The sequence below is a fragment of the Condylura cristata genome, unplaced genomic scaffold (genome assembly GCF_000260355.1).
Source record: "Condylura cristata isolate star-nosed mole 26May11 unplaced genomic scaffold, ConCri1.0 scaffold00010, whole genome shotgun sequence".
In the NCBI taxonomy this organism is placed as follows: domain Eukaryota; kingdom Metazoa; phylum Chordata; class Mammalia; order Eulipotyphla; family Talpidae; genus Condylura; species Condylura cristata.
In genome coordinates this window covers 46,523,978-46,546,902 of record NW_004567111.1, presented here as the reverse complement: position 1 = coordinate 46,546,902, position 22,925 = coordinate 46,523,978, and the positions used below count along the sequence as shown (strand labels likewise).

Sequence of the window (22,925 nt, the reverse complement as noted above, 5' to 3'; positions counted from 1 at the left end):
TGAGGAGCTCGGTGTAGAATGTGGAGTTTTAAAGGATAAGAGTAACACTAATGGTCTGGGCAACTATAAAAATGATAAGAATGGAATTGTCCTCAATTGAGAATGGAGATTAGGCAAGAGGAACATGTGTTGGAGAAAATCCTAGCTCAGTTTGTCATCTTAAGTTGGAAGTTACTATTAGATAATTAAATGGAAGATCCCAAATATATAGACAAAAAGGTCTGAAGGTAAGGGCAAGATCTGGGCTTCAGATAAAAATTAGTAATTACTACACATTGCCAGCATTTCTAAGTCAGGAGACAAAATAAAACTGAGTGAATAAGACAAAAAAAAAAAAAAAAAAAAAAAAAAAAAAAAAAAAAAAAAAAGCAATCTCATAACAGAACCTCATTAAATAAAAATGAAGAAAGATAATAAACAGAATTGATTCTTGAAGATTTGAAGTTCAGTGACCCAGAAAGGAAAGGAAAGTAATAGAGTGTGTGCTTTTCAGTAAGTCAGCAATGGGAATTAGCAGGAAAAAAACAGAACAAACCTGTTCTGTTATCCCTTTGTATAAGCCCAGAAGAGAATGCATCTGATACAATATGCAGTATGGTGTGCTAGGACCTCATATGCTATATTTCACCTATATTTTAATTACATGATAAAACAAAATCTGAACCATGTTCAGTTTTATACAGTTGAGGCAATTTCTTAAATCATTCTAGCTAAATTATTAGCGATATCATAATCCCAACTGTATATAACTCAGTAGATAAGTCCAAAACAGACGGCATAAATGAGAGACTAGATCTACAGCTGGGCAAATGCTCATATTAATGATACACTCTATAATGGTTATATTTTATGTATTAACGTGGCTAGGATATATGCTCAGTTGTTTGGCCAAATACTAGTCTAGAAGTTGCTCTGAAGGTATTTTATAGATGTGATTAACATTTATATTTAGCTGACTTAAAGTAAATGGTATTACTCTCAATAATATATTTGGGCCTCATTCAGACAACAGAAGCCCTTAAGAGAAAAGAATGAAGTTTCCTGGAGAAATAATTCTGCCTTTAGTCTATAAAAGTAACCCTGCAGAGTTTCTATCCTACTACCCATTTGTATAGATTTCAAACTTGCCAGTCCAATGATGTGAGTCAAATCTTTAAAATAAATCTTCATCTATGTTTATGTCTACTGCTATTTCTAAGTCTCACATATCCTATGGGTCCTATTTCTTCCTTTCCCTGGAAAACCCTGACTGACATACTCTTTCTCTAATTGTACAAGTTGTATGATATGATGTGAGTTTTACCTAACTTCTGAAAGTTTAAGTTTCCTCATCATAATATGCTAAATATTCACAATCAATATGTAAAGTACTTAGTATGGTGCCTGACTCACAATAACTTTTGGATAAATGTTAAATATCAAGATCGGCTGCTTTTAAACAAATACGTTAATTTACTTTAAATACAAAAGTACAAGTTTTTCTAATCTTATTCTTATAATTCCAGAAAAGTTAGGGACCTATTTTTGGGGTCATAGCCTAGATGTTTTCCCCTAGCTAATAGAAGTCAGAAAACTTCTCAGTAGTGTCCTACACTTAATCAACTCTTAACTTCTTCCAGAGGGTTATTAAAAACATTTAATTGTACTACATAATGGAAGTTAAATTAAAAAATATATATAGGAAAGTACTTCTCAATGTTTCTTCTAGAAATCTTCATTGTACAGAAGAAAAAAAAAAGCAAAACTTTTTAAAGAAGAGCATTTGTAACTTACAAACTAATTTTTGCTTTACTATAACATAAATATCCTAATTTTAGATGAGATACCCTTTCTAAGACTGAATAGAAAAATACAAAAGAAAAAATTTATAATGTATTGCTTCTTCATAGTGTTTTTATTATGATTTGTGTATAAGAATAATTAAGAAAGATGTCTATAAGTATGAAAAACAGACTCAGAACCATTAAAAAAAGAGCCACTTCTGATAACTAACATGTTATATGTGAAAAGTGGTAGTGTAAAATACTTAAATAAACAATTTTAGCTTTGTCATACATTTCTGTACAAAATAACTTCTATTAGAAGTACCTGTAAAAACAAACTTGGTTCTAAACCATTCTCAAAATACATTACTAAAAGATTTCAGGAAAAAGTACAACTAATATTTTATACTTTAAATTATACATTCTAAATAATTTTAAAATGTATGTTCATTTTTTACTTTTAATTATTATAACTTACACATGAGTTATTTGCTTTTTATTTGTTATAACTCACCTATGAGAAACTGCTCCCCATGCACCATGCTTATTTGTGAGAATATTGAGGATTTTCTGCTTCAGTTGATTTGCTGTTACATGATCTCGATGCTTAGCAGCACTAATAAGATGATCACACATTTTTTCCTCTTCTCTTCTATCAGCAGCATACTGAGCACACTGCGACTATGAAGAAATAAAATGATACATAATAAATTTCAACCATATATAAGAAATGCTATTTAACCTTTAAGTTCAAGGGTAATAATTATCAATAATTTTTAAAATTCAGGTAATAAACTTTTGAAAGTTCATTCTAAAATGTATATTGACACCTTGTAAACTAGTAAAAATATGTTCTATGTGTTCATACATAACAGTATATGTAAAATATTTGTATAATGTTACATAAAGTAATTAAAAACATCTAAAGTTCCGATCTGAATTCATATTTTACTATATTCAAAAATAATCATTTCAGAAACAAAAAAGGTTTGTTCATTGTAACTATACTTTCTATTTTAGCAAATATAGTACATACCTCACTTGAAATTAAGATTATGTTGTCATTTTAGTTTCTCCATTTCATAAATGGCAATATTTATGAAATGGCAATATGCTGAAAACAAAAAAGTAGTGACTTAAGACTCTGAAAGTGATACTGGAAAAAAAACAGGCACATACCAATGAAACAGAATAGAGAGCCCAGAAATAAACCCACACAAATTTGGCCAATTAATCTTTGGCAAAAAAGCCATGCCCATACATTGGAGAAAGAAAAGCCTTTTTAACAAGTAAAGTGGGAAACTTGGACAGACACATACAAAACAATGAAACTAGATCATTACTTAACATATAGGTGATGCACTCCTGGACATGAATTGCAAAAAAAAAAAAAAAAAAAAATGTGCAGTTCAAATCCAATGGCAAGAAAAACAAAAGCAAAATAAATAGAATTGTATCAAACTAAAGATTTTAGACCATATTTATTTAAAAGTACCATATTTATTTAAAAGGCAATCTATAAACTAGGAGAACATATCTGCACTTCACACATGTGACAAGGGATTAATTTTTAAAATACATAAAGAACTCATACAACTGAAAAAAAAAGTCAAAAAATGGACAAAAGATCTAAGTAAGCACTCTCCAAAGAATTTTAAGATGGACTATGGGAACATGAAAAATAATCAATATAAGTTAATATGTGGGAAATGCAAATCAAAACCACAAGGCATTATCAGGTCACCTCTGTTAAGAATTGACTATTCTTGGAAAAAACAATTGTTGACGCTGTGGAAAAAAATGGAACTCTCAACAATTGTTAGTAGGTATATAATTGTTTGTAGCCTCTATGTAAAACAGTCTGGAGAGTCCATTAAAAAAAAAAAAGAAATATCAGTGATCCAGCAATACAACTGCAAGTGATTTACAATGAATTTCAAAACACTAATGCAAAGATATTTATACATTCCTATGTTCATAGCAAATTATTTACAATAGCCAAGACCTTGAGCCAACCTAAATTGTCACTAACAGATGACTAGATAAAGAAATGTAGAATATATATTCAGTGAAATACTAAGTTATTAAACATATGACACAATGCTTTTGGGAAAAAATGTATGAATTTTGAGGTGTTAAAAGTGAAGTGAAGTAACCCTTTTACTTCAGAGTCACAGTCTTTTATAGAATGTACATAAAGAAAACAAAAAATTCTTAAAACTGTGAAAATGTACTAATTATGAGATGGTGTGGAGAGAGCTACGAAAAGACAGAGGGTTGCACACTAGGGCTTTAGTGGTAAGTGAGTATGACATGTTCATATAGGAGATGTGAAGTTATATTCCTCAAATTACAGTTATGTAATCTAGTAGTAAATCAATAAAATTTCATTGTACTCAATTTTATATACATGTAAAATGAGAAGCTAAGATAGTTTTCTCTACAATGTCTCCACTGTAAAATTGAGTATGTTCAAAGTTCTCATGATAACCATTTATTCTCATTTTCCCTATCTTCATAATAACCACCCATCCTGTCAGCTATCTGTATCCATGCTCACTAATACAGACATTACAGCTCATTTCTTTGGGTATCAAAAAAGTCCAATACAAGCATTAAAATGAATGTCTATTAATGAATATAATCTTGAAATTTTGTATAATAATTTTACACCGGGTGAGCTAACTACAAATTTCAACATTACCAAGTATATCATATATTAACTAGAAGAAAAAAATCATACATCTACAGAAATACATATCCTAAAAAGTACAGTAACTAGTGCATAGTATGTAGAACTCTACAGAAGTTTATATATAAACATATCCTTCCTAGTGAGTGACAGAGACTATAACTCCAAATCAACTCCTTCAGATAAAGAATCACACAGTAATCTAAGAAGGTTTAATTCATTTTCCAATTTATCTTTTTGTACAGGGAATCACCAATTAGTACAATGAACTGCCTCTATAATGAGGTTAATATTTCATTAGTCCACTGGAGAATAAAATTAAATTTTCATTTTTCTTCCTTAACAATTATAGTTTTTAACTACACTGTGAAGTGCCCATCTTGAATTAAATATACTTTTACTCTTAATTACAGGCTTATATAGGAGATAAATGAATTCCTCAAAAAGTCCTATAAAATGTCATAATTTTTATAAAATATTTTATGATTTAAAAGTGATGTGTCAGTAAACTACAAATATCACACACGTCACTGCATTTACTAGTATAGTTCCAACCCACACATCACTGTATTTACTAGTATAGTTCCAACCCATAAAGAACAAATGCAAAGATCAGGGGTAAAAATTCACATTTATAAAGTAACAATAATATACTCAAAATGAAATTTAGTATTTATTTCATGTATACATAATTAAAAAAGCAACTTCTTTTATTCTTCATTAAGTATTACACCTTTAGTCATGCATCCTCAATAAGATGATCTCATTAATGTTAAGGTAGTGGTGTAGGAACAGTGTGGAAAACTCTTTTTACATACAGAGTACAGAAGAATATAGAGCACACAAATAGATATGCAGCATATTGGTGGTAATATAATATCACTGGGGAGGTGATTAGATGATTAGATGAAAACTGTCTAAAAAGATTCCTTAGAATGGCAATAAAGAAAAAAAAAAAGAATTAAGAAACACTACCCTAAGCTTAACATTACCTTGGCTAATTATGTCTTAAATCTCATAACTACTATTTACTTGCTTGAAAATTGACTTTAAATCTTTTTACATAATGAATGTCGCTATGTTGACATACCACAAAAATACTTAGCATTTATTTTAAAATAAGGTTGTTGCAATTATATCACAAGTGACATGTGTAACAATTTGTCTGCCTCATGTTTTTCAGATAGCTAAGATCCACTAGAGCAAGAGAGCTGGCTTACTGAGGTCAAACCCTCATCAAAATAAAACATGCTGGCACCAATTCCCAGGCAAACTGTATTTAGTTGCATGTTGCATCAGGAAAACAAATTGGTGGAGTTACTGATTACTTTCAAGGCCACTGGTAGTATAACCTCAGTCAAATACCAGGTGAACTAAAATTGCTGAAACCAATTTTGTTTTATAAAGTAAATGAGAGAAGTGATTGCTATTTTTAAAACATGGTATACAGGATTTTACAGACCAAAGATGGCACAAAAAATTACTATAGTTATATTATATATTGTCATATGTATTTAGGGAGAATGATATCACCAAGATAGCAACAGAGGTTCCTCGCTTTGTTCCAAAGAGAGACATCTAAAAGCTAACAAAGGGAAACTACATTAAAACATAGTTCAGGGTGAAATGAAGCACTCTTTAGGTATTAGAGACCCACATATACTGTGTGGAGGAGAAACAGAGACACACTGAGAGAAATGCCTGGAGGTCAAGTCAAAGGGAAGAGGACAGGGATGGCAGAGCTGTCAAATCAACCTAGGATATTGGGAAAGAGAGGGCAGAAACAGCATGAAGGCACATACCTTTGAATGAAGACAAGCATACAGAAGAAGTAAGGTGTTCTATATAGGCAGGTTGCCTGACAAAGAAAAAACCAAAAAACACTCTAGACTGCATTGCTTTTCCCCAGCCTGTTGGGGCTGTACTGACAGCAAACAGAATGCCAATTCTCATATGGAAGCCCAGAAAGGAGGGATATTGGTGGCACCTCAATGAGTCAACTCTCACCTCTAATACATTCCCAATAGTGGCTGAACCCCTCAGAGCCCTCCCTTATCCTCCTAAATAAACAAGTTCAAAAATAGACTACAGAGAGTACCTATAGAAATCAACAAAGGATTTAAAAAAAAAAAAAAAAGCCAAAAAAAAAAAAAACCTTACAAAACTACAGCACCACCTGCTGGAAACAAAAAAGTAACTCAACTCTTAGTTACTGCTATAGATATTTTAAAAGAAATAAGACAAAATAAACAGCAAAATGGTGAGACTAAAAACTACAAAACATTCACCTGGACATCAAGTGAATATAATGTCATAAAGACAACAAGCTTTCCAATATACAACTACAAAGACATGGAAGATTATATTTCCCTCAGAAGATAGCGAGTTCAAGTTTTCTGTAATAACAACGGAGACTGGTCCAGCCCCTACAGAAAATAGCATGGAAGTTTCTCAAAATATTACAAGTACATCTACCATGCAATCCACAATTTCATGCTTGTGTAGTTAACTTCAAAAATTAAAAAAAAAACATTAATTCAAGAGATTGCCTATGTTTTTATATTCATTATAGCACTATTTACAATAGCCAAGTTATGGAATCAACTTAGGTTCCCAATGACAGAGAGTAGATAAAGAAGATGTAGTTTATATACATAATGGGATACTAGTCAGGTACAAAACAAAATGAAATTTTGTCATTTGTTACAACAGGATAGAACCGGAGAGGATTATACTAGGTACACATATATCGGAAAGGGAAATACAATGATAGAATGATTTCATTCATTTGGTGTGGAATATAGAGAAATGAATAAAGCAGACAAAACCAAATCAAACCAAACTCTAGAAATTTGCCAGTGAAATTGAGTCTCCCAGGGAGAGGGTTGTGCTCGAGAGCAAAGACGGAAGGGGGTCCAATTGACTGATGGGGAATTATTGGGGCTTTTTTGGTAGGAGTGGTGTGGCAGCACACATCTAAAGAGGGCTGAACCTATACTTCTAAAACATATAGAGCCCTACTCTAGTGTTATCTCAGTAAAAATGAATGCAATTAGACAAAGAAACTAAAGGACTAAAAGGAACTGAAGCTCTAGTATGAAGAATGGAAAAAATGAAACCCAAAGTACAAATCATTGAAATAAAACCCAGGAATATTACAAAATCTGTTTTTTGAGAGCAACGAAATAAAGTGCCAGAATGATAAGAGAATAAGCCAGAAAATACAAATTACCATTTCAAAAGTAAAAGTGGTGACAGCAATATTGACTTCACAGATGTTAAAAAGAAATTAGAAAATAGAAATTCAATGCTTAGATAAAATAAACTCAACATCCTTCAGCTTTTGCATATAAAATTGAAATGTTGTAAATTTAATCTCTATCCAAGGCACTTATGGCAATTTTTAAAATCATTACATTTATATTATAGATTTAACTATATATCCACACGTATCACAGATTAATAGTTCAATTATCAATGAAATATCAATTATAAAATAAAATATGAGCTAAAATGATCTTTGGCTTCTCCAAAAATACATATATTAATAAATAAAAAGCTACTAAGTGCTTGTAAAATTGAGATTTTTAACATAATCACTTGCAATAACCACAATTATATGGTTATGGTGTGTAAACTTAGCTTAAAAAATCACTGAAGTAATTGTTTTACAAAAATTTGCTTTTCTTTTAGAATAAAATAGAATAACTTCAGTCTAACAAGCGATGAGGTGCAGGACATAAGCAACTCTTCATGTTGCAAGTGAGGTGAAAATAAACTAGTATCCTGTCTTTGACATTTAGAAGGCTATTTTTTCATATCTACACAGGGAAGATACTTCTGTAGCATGTTAAAAAACAAGAACTAAATATGCCTTCAATACAGCTTTCCTCTCATGAAAGGTTATCATTAATGGCAGGTGACTTATATTGGAAAAGTGTGATTTAACCTGTTCCCAAAACCTTACCTCAAACTCTGCGTGTTTATGTACATCTTCAGCTCTTTGTCTGTTCAAAATAAATTCAGCTTCATTTGCAACACGAACTATATGATCCTTCATAGCATGGCACAGCAATCTAGAAAGAAAAAACACTTTAGGATTATTAATTTTAATAACTGATTAATCCAACACTTTTCAACAAATTTCAGTATTCCAAGCATTAATTATGAGCAAATTGTAGGTAAAGGCATATTATAAAATTATAATAACATAATCCATATTATAAAATTATAATAACATAATCCAATGACATTTTGTAAAGTAAATGAAGATTGTTCAGGATTTTACATAGCTAGTCTCTGCGGCTATCATCTGCGTCCTTAGTTGTACTGTACGAGAGAATCTTGGGAGTGTGGGCTGGGAGTAGGCAGGCCTGCTGGTGGATACCTAGAGTATGGTGTGCGCTTGCCTAAGTGGGCACACCTGAGTCTGGGGGAAGCAGAAAATGATTGCAGTGGAATGCCTATGAGAGAGAGATCCCAAAGAGGAAAGACTTGTTAGGGGCTGGGAGAGCTGCCAGCCCTCTGGCCGCCAAGACCTCCCTGTCTTGCAAGGCTATGGGCTGCCCCACAACAGTTGTAGAAAGAGCAGCAGAGTCTGAAAGAGCAACTGAGGGTTTTAGTAACCTTCTTCATACATCTCCTGAACTGATAGAGAACCTGCCCCAGGCACTGCTGACACTACATATTTGTAATAGAAATATGCTATAAAACTGTTACAGCAAAACTGTTACTTGAGTACAGTAGGAATTATTTAGCTAATTAAATAAAATCAGCTGATGAAATAAAAATTAAATAGTATTTGACAAACTGTTTAAAAGTGGTTAAAACAACAGAATTTACTTTCTTGGAAGTAAATTTTCATACAATAGCTAGATGGATATTAGAGAATATACAGATTAGATCTTTAACCAAAACATATAGAGAGGTAAATGCCATTTAAATACATTTAAATTGTAAGATTCTGAATTTTAGGATGGTGCTGCAATGCAATAAAGTTTAGAAAATGCAATCATGGAGAACTTTTTTTAACAATAAAAACTTGATTATTAAAGGTAGTTTCAGACTTTTAAAATACTGTATATTAAACAAAATACAAATAGATTATTTTCTATACTTTATAATACTTAGTATATTATAGTTTTCTCTGTACCTAGTTTTTCCTCTCTTAGTAATATATATTGGAGAGTGTTTCATATCTACACAGGGAAGATACTTCCGTAGCATGGAGCAAAAGGTTATTTTAAACAATACTCACATAATATTTCCCAAGCTATATATCCTTATTCTGTGTGATTTTGTTAAGGTTCCCTTAAATCTACTAGTCATTTCCTATGGCCAACACAAAACAATAGATGGACTGTTCTATGAATGCATAAGGAGGGCATAAATGGTCTTATAGCTTTTTCCCTTTTTTCATGAAAACCTCTTCTAGAACGTGCTGCTGTGCTGAGAGCTGCTCCTGTCAGGTAGCAAGGCTCCAGGAGAAGAGAGGTGCTCCTGCTCTCAAGTCTTAAGTTTGAGTTCTTCTGCCCAAAGTCAGTCTTGCTGGTAACTACAGTATCAGACAAGACCACATGAAGCAAAATAACTGCTTTGTTCAGTTGAAACAGTGAGAATCATTAGATTAAAAAAAAATGTTAAAATGATTGCTGGTTTAAGAAACTTGATACTGATAGATGAAAATGATACAAATCATACTATCACACCATTTATTTCTAGGCAATAAACTAGGTAGTTTATACATAATAAGTCTTACAAGAACAATTAGGTATATATCATAGCATTCACTTTTAAACACATGAAAAGCAAGGCTTAGGAAAATTATAAATTTTATGATTTTCATAATTCTAGTAATTCCTTATTTTGCATTTCATCTTCATTAATGGTATTTTAAAATTGAACTGTAAAATCGTATTCACTTCTGCCATCCACTTTTATATGGCATTCTAAAATTTAATCATTTTGATGTTGATGATTACAAACAACTTCACATCTTCTCAAATATTTTTTTGCAAAAAACAATTACTGTATTAAACAAAATCAAAGTATACATGAAGTTAACTTCAGATGTGCTGGGTTTCTCTTAATTCTATATCTTTCCAAAATTTGTTTTTGACACTTATTTATTCGTTGTTCAGTTTTTTTCTCACTAGAATTTAAACAATATTTTCAAGATCACTATTCTTTATTTTCACTACTCATTACTGAAAGGAATCATCATTTCTTTTTTCCTTCCAAAGTTGTCATGAATTTCAGTCAGCATGGGATAGGTTCAGCATCCTTTTAACTTTATTTATTAAATACCAAATAAAGAGAGCAATTCTTTTCATGAAATTCCCCAGAGCATCTTACAGAAAAGCTAGTGAATGATCACTATTAAAATCTGAAATGTAAATTCGGAACAGCATTGAATCCAAGATAGCTTTCAGTGGAAATCTTTCCAAAATCCATGTCTGGTCTGACATAGATTTAATTAATCCATGATGAGATTTGAGTTAAATAATAACTCTCACTCTGGGACAGCAGGAACTCCTGGCTATGTGACAGAAGCACCACAAAAACCTTGTCTGTGGCAGCATAGGTGGAGAGACCTCACCTGGGAATGTACAGAAGTAATCTCTCATGTCACTGGAGAGAATACTGTCTACTTTCATGACAAGAATTAAAACATAAATTATTCAAACACACACAAAGAAAAGGGAAATCTGTTAAAAACCATAATACTTAGGGGAAAAGACTCAAAGTCCTCTATAAATAGAGAGAAGTCAAACAATCAGAGCTTTTATCTCTTTCATGGAGAAAGTTGGAAAAAAAAAGACAGCTGAAGAAAGGACTATAATAAAAACAATTTATTAACTTTTGATGAAGTTATTGGCCTATATTTTATATATCTAAGGCTTCAAAAAGGATGTGAGATTTTGGTACTCAGCTTAATGGCTTTGTCTAGTACATAAAGGTTGAAGAAAGCCAGAAAGAAATCTAATATGTGCAAATTAGTGCAGATTATGAAACTTAAACAGATTAACAGAAAACAGCAGGAAGACAGAAGCTTGGGTCTGGCTGGTTAATAGGTACTATTCCCAAGAGCAAAAGGATGGATTGGCAAAATAAAGAGGCTTGATGGCAGAGAAGGGGGTTGGGTGGGGAAGATACTTATTTCACAAACACCAGTGAAATTGTATCAATTATCTGGAAGTCTGTCCTATCTCTGAATTTAAGACATAATCAACTAAGGCCTGTTATTTTATTTCCATGCGAGAAGGCATCTTCTATCTGATTCTTGTCTTTCTGAGTGACTAAGTGACATCATTATCCATGTGAAAAACCACTGACCACAGTAGCTTGAAATTCCCTGAACGTGGCCCTCCCTGGTGGCGCAGCGGTTTAAAGCACTGCACTAAGAAGCTTAAGCCACTTCCACATGAGTTCGGTCCCCGTCTGCCCTGGAGGTGACCACATGGCGTGGCAGATCTCTCCTGACTGGCCCACTGCTCCCCTCAGCAATGTACTTGTCAATCTGCCTGTTCTGCTCCCCACTCTGTTCCTGGTGAATCCTCTCACCCTCCGCATCTCTGCCCTGTACCCCAGTTCTGTTTGAATAAATAAATAAATCTTTAAAAAAAATTACCTGAACTTTTCAGGTCTAAAATCTCTAAAACTAAGATTCCTTTAGAATCATCAATTCAACTTCACTTCAGGAAACCGCTCTCCTGGCTATAATCAGCATAACATCTTATGGCCAATTTATTTTATTCAGGTTTCAAAGATGGTAGAAATGTATTTACTATGCCCTAACCTCAGACCTTTAAAATCAACTCAAAGTCATTTAAAGACCTAGACATAAGAGAAGCCATAAAATACCTGGAAGCAAAGATGGGCGTAACACTACAGGGCATACACTTCATTAACAGCACCCAATGCAACGATAGTGAAGGAAAGGATGAATAGATTGGACTACATCAAGTTAAAGAGCTTCTGTACAGCAAAAAGACATTACAAAAAGCAAACAGACATCCCACTGATTGGGAAAAACTTTTCTCACACAAAACTAGCGATAAAGGATTGATTACAATGATATACAAAGAACTGATGAAACTCAACAAAAATAAAGTAAACAAGACCACCACAAAATGGGCAGAAGAGCTAAAAAGACACTTCTCCAAAGAGGAATTGTAGATGGCCAACAAGCATATGAAAAAATGTTCAACATCACTTGTAATAAGGGAGATGCAAATTAAAACCACAATGAGATTCCACCTCACCCCAGTGAGAATGGCACATTTTAAAACAACTAGCAACAACAAATGTTAGCAAGGATGTTGACTGATGGTGGGAATGCAAACTAGTACAACCACTATGTGGGAATGAAAACTAGTACAACCACTATGGAAAACTGGATGTTTCTCACACTGCTAAAAATGGAGCATCCATATGACCCAGCAATCCCATTCCTTGGCATCTACGCAAAAGAAACAAAAACACTGATTCAAAAAGACACCTGCACCCCCATGATTACTGCTGCTTTATTTATAATTGGAAAGACATGGAAACAGCCCAAATGACCAAAAGTAGATGACTGGATTGTGTATATGTGATACACATACACAATGGAATACTGCTCAGCAAACAAACAAAAAACATAAATGTATGCTTTTTGCAGTAACATGAATGGAACTGGACAAGATCATGCTTAGTGAAATAAGGCAGAAAGAAAAGGAAAAATACCGGATGGTTTCACTCATAGCAGGAGTATAAAGGACCAGGTGAGAAAATAATAGTAGTAATGAACAACTACACATCAGAGACATTTTATGGGAGTAGAATGGGGGATGGGATCAAAAACAGTGAAGGAAGGGAAGTGCCCTGGACTATGGTGATGGCACATGGGTGACTGAATAATGGGAAGCCCACAGGGATTACAAATGAGATGGAAAAAGGCACAAAATGATATAAAATAAACTATTATATTATTTTTAAAAAATCAAAAAACTATATTCATTTTGAAATATATTTATTTGGGGTGTATGTGTGTATGCATACACATATGGGTGTGTGCATGCATGTGTATATGTATACACATATACCTGTGTGCATACATATTTACATATATTCATATATACACATATGCATATGTATACACACATATATACATAAACGCCCCAAATATATTTCTAAATAAACACACACACACTATATTTATTTGGAAATATACACACACACACACACACGTCTCACTCCATGAGAGAGATCAAGCATGTATACCCACACACACACACATATATGTATGCAAAATATACAAAGTTTAACTATTTTACTGCACTTTGTGTTTATCACTTGCTTTCTCAACACATTAATCTGTGTAGCTTATCATATTGTTGTTACTCTGATTTGTTTGACTGTTTATGTGTCTCATTACCAAAGCACAGGGTTTCTGTGTTCTTTTTTAAATTAAGAAAATTCTCTTTTAGTCCCAGTCTGCTAAGAATATTTTTTTAAGCAAAAATGTTGAATTCAATTCACTGCATTTGGGTTATTTCCACTTTTTGGTTATTTTGAATAATGCTGCTTCATTTAAAAATTATATTCATTTAATGGAATGGTATCTCATTGTGGTTTGCTTTGATTAGCCTAATGACTCATGATACTGTGTATCTTTTAACATGCACATTAGTATTTATTCTTGATGCTACTTTAAATGAAAGCTGGTTCCTACTTTTATTTTCAGGTTTATTTATTTTTGTATGCTGATGCCTTTATCTTGCAGTTTTGTTGAACTTGCTTATTAACTCTAATACAGTTCCATTTTGTAGTTCAAGGGCTTCTTATAACATTCAAATAGAAATAGTTTTGTTTACTTCATTTTGAATCTGGACAACTTTTATGTACTTTCTCCCTAATTTCTCCACCAGATCCCTTAGTACACTTCTGATAGCAATGATGAGTAGACATTAATATTCAGTTTCTCACAATTAAGCATGGTGCTAGTTATGGATATATATATATGTATGTGTGTGTGTGTGTGTGTGTGTGTAGATGTCTTTCTTAATATATTGAGTGTTACTATCATAAAACAATGTTACATTTTGCTGTCTTGTATTTATTCAGATACTCCTGCTCCCCCCATCATGTAATTAATATGTTTCATTATACTGATCGATTTTCATATGCTAAACCAACTGTGTATTCCTGGAATAAACTGTACTTACTTATGGTATATTCTCATTTTTATATGTTGCTGGATTAAATTTGCCAATATTTTGTTGAGGATTTTTAAATTTGTATTCATAAGGTTATCAATTTATAGTTTTCTTATGATTTCATGTTTTTGATGTCAGATAAACAGTGGCCTTGGAGAATGAGTGTTTCTTGCAATTTTAAAAGAGTTTTGAGAAGTCAGAGCTTCAAATATATAGAAGAATTCACCAAGGAAACCAGTTAGTCATGGTATTTCTTGACCCATGGAAGGTTAGGGAGGTTTTCATTACAATATAACCTCTTGACTTTATAGAAGTATTTAGAATTTCTTCACCTAGGTTATCTATTTGCATATAATTACTTATAATTTCCCTTATTTTTTTTCCTTTTTTAAAGGCTGATAATTAAGTTTCCACTTTCATTCCTGATTTAACAATTTGAATAATGTTTCCCCTTTCTCTTCCTCATTTTAGCTAACTTTTTCTGGGCTTTAGTGATTTTTTTTTCAAAGAACCAACTTTTGGTTTTATTATTTTTTGAATTTCTGCTTTCTTATGTGCACTATCATTTTAAGGTTGCTTTGGAATAAGTTTGTTCTTTTTGTCATTTCTCAAAGTTGAGCTAATTTTGTTATGTTTATACTATTTTTCATGTATGTCTTGAGACATTTTTGTTCCATTATATTAGTGGTCAGCTACTTTTTGGGAAAATTTTTCCTAAATACTTAAGATCAAAAATTTTCTCACTCTCTCCCAAAGAGTAGTACATGTGTCTCCATACAGCCCTGTAGCACCAGGTAGATTTCAATCCTACCTTAGTAGTAACTGTCTGCTTCCAGACAGTTTCAACGACATCAGGGAGTGACACATCAGAGTAATCTGGGGTCTCTTCAGGCCGTCATCACAGCCCTATGCATGTGGTTATTCCAGAAGAATAGATTTAGATTCCTGGAAGAGTGTCAGATGTTTTCAAAGTCCTATGTGCACATCTTATTCTGTATCTCCCAAGTTTTTTGATTAACATAATTTTTTCTATTATCTATCACCTAAAACATTAGCTTATAAATGTTTTCAACAAATATCCTCAAGAAAGCAACTTTAGTCACACTAGGCCAGTTCAATGTTAAGCATAATAAGACTAATCTCATAACCCAGTCTTTCAGGGAAATATAAGACATGGAAAACAAAAATAAATTATTTGCTAGTAAGGTTCATTGTGCTAAGATATGTGTGTGCACACACAATGTGGGATGTTTTTTATAGTTTCCACAGAGCAGGCAACAAATAGCAGGACTAACATACGGTGAAGTGTTATTAAGTTACTCTGCCATCTGTCACCATAATTTCTGAAATGTTTTATTACACCTAATGTAGAGAATTGTTCCTTTTATAAACAATTTGGAAGCATATATCACTTCCTTTAAATTTTCATTGTTTGTACTATTCTAGTTTTTTTTTTTAAGATAACTTTTTCCTAGCAAGAAACTTTTAAACCTTTGTTGATCTCCTCTTTCAATACCATGCAAGTAGTATTGTTTTTTCAGTGTTAAAACTTAAGTTTCATTATGATTCCTGAATCTTTTTATCAACCTTTAAAAATTCACAATCATGGGCCCTCCCTGGTGGCGCAGCGGGTAAAAGCATAGCACTGAGAAGCTTAAGCCACTCCCGCATGAGTTCGATTCCCGCCTGCCCCGGAGGAGATCCATATGGCGTGGCAGACCTCTCCTGACCCGCCCGCTGCTCCCCTCAGCAGTATGCTTCATCAGTCGGCCTGTTCTGCTCCCCTCTCTGTCTTTGGTGAATCCTCTCACCCTCCGCATTTCTGGTCTGTACCCCAGCTCTATATGAATAAATAAATAAATCTTTAAAAAAAAAATTCACAATCATTATCTTTTAAAGTATTTCATTTCACCTACTTTGTATTTTGTGCACTTTCAATTCAGAGGATTTATAAATTATACTTTCACTTTTTACTTCCATGTCTCTAAATATTACTTTTCATCTCGTTCTGCAACTAGTAAAAAAATCTGTTTCAAGCTACTAATACCCTTCATCTCTGACAAATCAATAATACTTAAAATCTACATGTTTCAATTTTTCAAATAACTTAATCATTTTCATGATCTTATTTTATTCATTCAATTTTGTGCTATTTTGTATTTTGTAGCACACAATTCTAGTCTGCGCTATACTTAAAGGTGCCTTTTTTTTTTTTGCTTTCTCTTATTTGACTTTCATATATTGTGGCTTTCATTCTCTTATACTTAACCATTTTTCATTGTTACATCATTTCTGTTCTACTCAGTGTAAGTCCAACAAACTAATCTTAGATTAATTTTGATTTTGTTTCCACTTACTTCAAAGAGAGCACATGAGAACTATTTAGGCATATATTAAGTATTTTAGCCCAGGAGTTTCAGGATAGATTCTCTACTTAACTTCTGGCCCAAGGTTTAAAATTTCAACAGCATTTCTGGTTTAGCAATGTGTCCCTAGAGCATCCTTATTCCTTAAATGGCAATTAATGCTGGAAATGATGACCCGAAAATTCCTATACCACCTATAAGAGCCATGCATCAAAGAGTATCCTAAAGATGTGCCTGTTTTGCATCAGAAGATAAGCTTAGATCACTGAGTAGAGCTTTTGTATGTCTTTATCCACTTTACAATAAATTGAGTGTGACTTTGAGATCATCCTTTACTGAATGAACTACTAAGTTTTATCAATTTTACCTTCTTAAAATGTTTAATCTGTTTATTCCATTAACATTGCTCAATCATCTTTCATATGGATCATAGTCCCCTAAGTTTTCTACTACTGTAAATCTTCCATTCTTCAACACATTTTCACCTGTCATTAATGTTTTTACTTAAATGTTTATCTATAATCAACAAGATAGCGGTCAAACTTACATAAAGGTACCTTTTTTAACTTAGTTTGCTATGACTTCAACACATCTTATATTCTAGAAAAAGTCTGTAGTTCCTTTAATAAGTCATGATATTACAGGATCTTTTATGTATGCCATTTCTACTTCCTGTAACCTGAAACACTCCTAATGAAACAACAAAATCTCCCAATTTCTCAAAAATATTCTGGGCATTTTAATGTGGATTCATTTTAACATAGATCACGTTGTTTTATGTTTTTCTTTTATTATCTATGTCCAAATTCTCTCTGAGACTGTGAAGTTCATTAAATGAGACATGATATTTATTCATTATGTAGCCAACATGGTTTTTGCATAGGATCTGTCATAACATATGAACTCACTGATATTATAAGGCAAACTGGATAAATTACTGAATGAATATAGGAGGAGAGGCAAAGAAATATAATTTTAGTGGTAAGTTAGCTTTTTAACACTATAAAATTCTATGGTTTATTTAGATCACAAAAAATAAGGTAAATAATAATATCAGGAAACTCAGCATATCTATTACAGATAATTTTCTCCTTGCAGTATATATACATTGTAGGAAGTGAATGAAATGGTATTCATCTTCTAATGAAAGTTTATTTCTCTAAAGAAATAGAAAAAGAAAACAATGTTCAATCCTATTCTTTCATTCATTCCCATTCTAAAACAGTTATACCTATAGGAAAGCCACAATACAAAAAAAAAAAAAAAAAGAAATTCAATTCCAGATGGAACAGATAGTCATAAGGCAAGTTTGGATGTTTTAGAAACTATTCAAGTTGATGTAGTTAGTTATAATTTAAATTGCTTGTCTTTGACCTGTACTCTAAGTCCTTGAATTTTAAATGATTAATTTCCTTAATTTGATTAAATAAAAAATCTATAGAAAAGGCATAAGTGAAGTTAGACAAATTATTCCCTATGATCAGTAGTAGGTGAATGAAGGGACAGAAGCAAGAACTGCTTTTATATTTAAATTTTGACTTTTATTAGCATTATAAGTTTGCACAGATAATTTTCTGTATATTAATTTCAGTTTTCTAATTAGAATATGAAGTGTGCTAATCTACTGGAGAAAAAAACAAGCCAGAGGAAAAGGTGCCTCCCCAAGCTATAAAATTACATTTTAAGGTCCCAATTTATTCAGTCAAGAAGACAGACTCTGGAAGTGATATGATGCACAGTGCAAGAACAGGTATCATATCCTGATGTTACTTGCTTTGGCCCTAAAATCTCAAAAGGAAGGTAGCTAGCAACGTGGAATCTGGCAGACTCAAAACTGTATGTTCTTTTTTCTCCAGGGTTAGGTCCTTCAAAATACATTTTTAAAATTTGGAAAACAAAATTTTTATTTTTAAATGAAAAATCTGGAAAATCATCACAAACTTCAGATTGCATTGATTTTTGAACCAAGGTAATGCTAACAAATCTTCTTCAACTGATTAAAAACAGAATACCTTGTTGTCTCTGAGAAATATATCTCTAACACTTATTTTCCTAAATTCCCCCAAACTACATTTTCTTTAATGAGGGAAAACATTTTATCTCATAGGGTTGTTATGAGGAGTATATGAGAGTACTTGTCAAAATTTTTGTCATATACTCAGCATCCAAAAAATGCTAATTCATTTTTTAAATGGTAACATTTTAATACATTTGTTATCTTTAGATATCTTTCCTTAGAAGAAAAAAATGTTAGCAAATTCTTGACTTTCCATGTCAGGCCTGTGGTAGGACTTCAAACAAATTCTGCATATTTATAATTCAAGCTAGTAATTTAGTATGTAAGTTTAAATGAACTATTAATCATTAAATGAACTTAATATCAATCATCTATTGTTTTGGATTGTGATTCATGTTACTCAAGCTTTTAAGTTGCAAAATGCAAAGATTAGAAAACTTGGCCAAAAGTGGTGGTCAGTGGAGGATATTATGAGTCCTTCTACTGATACTGACAAAGGACAGACATTAGCAACTTAAATAGACACTAGAGACTTAAGAATCTCTTCATATGGCTATTAGTGGAAAATACATATTAAAATAACTTATTCTCTTAAAATACTAAATCCTTCATATAGGATAAATTCTATCAATTCTATATGCCTTTGGGTCAACTGATTATATGTAACTTATACATACTCACACTTGATTCAGAATAGATTCACTATGGAAGTAGAGTATTCACTGGGAAAAAGTAGAGAAAAGAAGATAAACCAAAAGAACAATTCTGAAGTTTTAGATTGATATATGAGGATTGAATGTCGAAGAGAAAGAGGGATCAAAAGATAAAGTGGAGTGAAGAGAGGGAATTAGCAAAGTTAATTCTAAAGTTTAGGAGCTAAATAATTGCGTTAGACAAAAAACAAGGATCCACATATTAGCATTTCATTTTCTTATCACTTATATTTCTTATAAATCTTACAACCTCAAATACATAAAAAACATAACATTACATTTACTTATGAACCTAAGCAATTAATATATTTAAAAGCAGCATAAAAAAATACTTATCATATGACTGTATTTTTGTTGCTTGCCTTGGAGAAACATGCTGATAATTTTTTATTGCTGGCAAAATGAGTGAATTAAGTGTAATAACACCAAAACTTTGGTGTTCATCAAAGATACTAAGAATTATGATGTCAAGTTCCACCCAGGGATTCTGATTCCAAAAGTCTGAATTGAGACTAACATCTATGCTTAATAAACATCCCTAATGCTACTGACACATATTGAAATACAAAGAAGACTGAATTAACAAACACAATGTAAATGATGGTAAAATCTGTATTTGATTTTTCAGTTGGCTTCATTCAGTACATAGTCACAAAACCTTAGTGGTTTAGAAATAACATCATTAGGAAAATTATAAAGGAAACATAGTTATACTAAAATGTTAGACTAAAGTTATTTCACTCCTGGTATTCTAATAATAGTTCAATCATTATATGAAAAAGTATTATCTCTTCAGTTGTATGATATATACATACAGGGGGTTACTCGTAACTTGTACATAGGCCAGAAAAGTCAATTTACAGAAAATGTTTCACTTTAACTCTTTCCAATCTCTTTAGTGATGGTGGATATTATTAACTCTTCTACATAAAACAACTGCCTTTAGGATAACTTAACTTATTCATCTACAGTATACACGGATTCTGAACACACTGATCTTGGAGTAGGTCACTATGAATATGAGTCCCAATCAGAGCTCTCTTAACTAAAAATATAATTTCTATTTTTTGAATCTACCAGCATGAATATAAAAGCTAGAGAATAAAATGATGGAAAATGTTTCTTTTGCAAAAGAAGGGAAGCATAAATAATATACAGCCTTTCACTTTGCTGTTTGCTTGGTAAGTAGCACAGTATGCTTTGACTAGACATCACTACCACTCTCCCCTATAACTTCTATATGTGTCAGAGTTTAGTATAAAATGTGCTATAGACAATGAGGGAGTACTGGCATTATCAAGTGAGAACTTACAAGATCTATCAGTACTCCTCAACAAACATCTAATGCCAGTTTTCTCAACTTCTTTTATTTTCAAAACCCAACTCAAATGCTACTTAAATAATAATAAAAGCAATTGCCAGTTTTCATGTTCTGCTTAATGTGCTAGAACACTGAGAATGGATTACTAATCAGACTAAGTGCATCCTAGGTATCATTTTATCTGATTTTTACTTCATTTGACAGCTTATTATATACAGTTATACATAAGAAGCAACTAAGGCTTAGAAAGATTAGGTAACTCACCTAAAGTCAGAAAAAGAAGCAATCCTGTTTGACTTGTTTGGGAAATGTAATCAGTTTGGTGAGGCTTCTAATGGGCATTCCACAGACTGAGAAAAGGGATTAGGTGTTAACTCACTCAACACAAATTTACTGTGGTAGTAAATTACAATGAAACGTAAGTATGATCTAAGGGTGTTCTGGGAGTAAATGAAGGCCACTTAATTCAGTATGGTCAGGTAAAGGTGGCCAGATAAAAAAGATCACATTACAAAGCTGAACTTAATAAGTAATGGAGTACTACTACAGTTTTTAAAATAAACAAGTTAGGTTTACTGAGGTGCAGTTTACATGTAATGAAATTAATTACTCAAATGCACAGTTTGAGAAGTTTGGAAAAACACCTATTTCAGGAAGACATCACTGCAATCATGATTTCCGTGACCCAAAATGTTACGTTATGCCTATTCTTTGCCAGTTCAGCAAGTAGTTAAAAAAATCTGTCCCTATAACCTTGTCTTCTCCATAGCATTACATAAATTAAATCATATAGTATGATTGCCAAAGAATAACTGACATAATGATAGAGTCTAAATAGTTTATCTATTTCTGTCGTTGATGGACATTTGAATTATTTCTAGTTGTTGGTATAAAGCTACTATAAACATTCACATCCATGTTTTAATGCGGATCTATATTTTCATTTCTCTTGGGAAAATAGCTACACTTGGAATTACTGGATCAAATGGTAAGTATATGTTTTCCAAATGAGTATATAATTTCTCATTGCAATCGCAAGGCTTCACTCTGCACTAAGGCTTAGTGTTGCCAGTCGATTGAATTACACCCATTATAGTATAGTAGGTGAGCAATATTGTTTCATTATGGTTTAAAATTGCATTATCCAAATGAATAATGATGTGGAGTATCTTTAACATGCTGACTGCCCATTTATGTATATTCTTTGGTGCAGTATGCTTTCAAATTATTTACCCATTTTGTATTTGGTAATTTGTCATTTTATTATTGAGTTGTAAGATTTTCTTTTCCCTATCATCGATCTACCTATATATTTTCACACTAGTCCTCCAACTCTGTTCTTTCTCAATGTGCTTTGGCTGTCACAGATCCTTTGCACTTTCATAGAAATTTAAAGATCAGTCCGATAAGTTCTATTAAAATAAGATCTGTTAGATTTTTGATTAGATTAGTTTGGGGAGCATTGACACCTTAACCATACTAACTCTTCTGATCCATGAACACAATATATTTCTTCATTTTTAAAAAATAGTTTGCAGAAAAATATTGTACTTTTTACCTATTTTATTAAATACCATTCTAAGTATTTCATGTTTTTGATGCTATTATATTTTAAAATTTATATTTCATAAATGTTATACTTGATTTTGAATACTGATCAAATATCCTGTGACTGTGGTAACTTAATTTACTACTTCTTGTATGTATTGTTCAGATATCTTAGCAATTTCTACCTGCTTAATTGAATTGGCTAAGACTTCCAGTCCAGTGTAGACACATGTGTGAGAGAAAACAACATTGTAATATTTCTGTAATTTTTCACCACTGAATAGAATGTTAGCTTATATATATATA

The 22,925-nt window shown here is 32.2% G+C and overlaps 1 protein-coding gene across 1 annotated transcript in view; it reads right to left on the bottom strand.

The window, feature by feature from the left end:
• NBEA (neurobeachin) overlaps nt 1-22,925 on the bottom strand; it is a 512,054-nt gene that overhangs the window by 267,050 nt on the left and 222,079 nt on the right. The window contains exons 38-39 of the mRNA XM_012723168.1: nt 8,423-8,531; nt 2,278-2,444 (exon numbers count right to left, since the gene is read on the bottom strand). Coding sequence (XP_012578622.1) covers nt 2,278-2,444; nt 8,423-8,531 — 276 coding nt within the window. The remainder of the gene's footprint in view (nt 1-2,277; nt 2,445-8,422; nt 8,532-22,925) is intronic.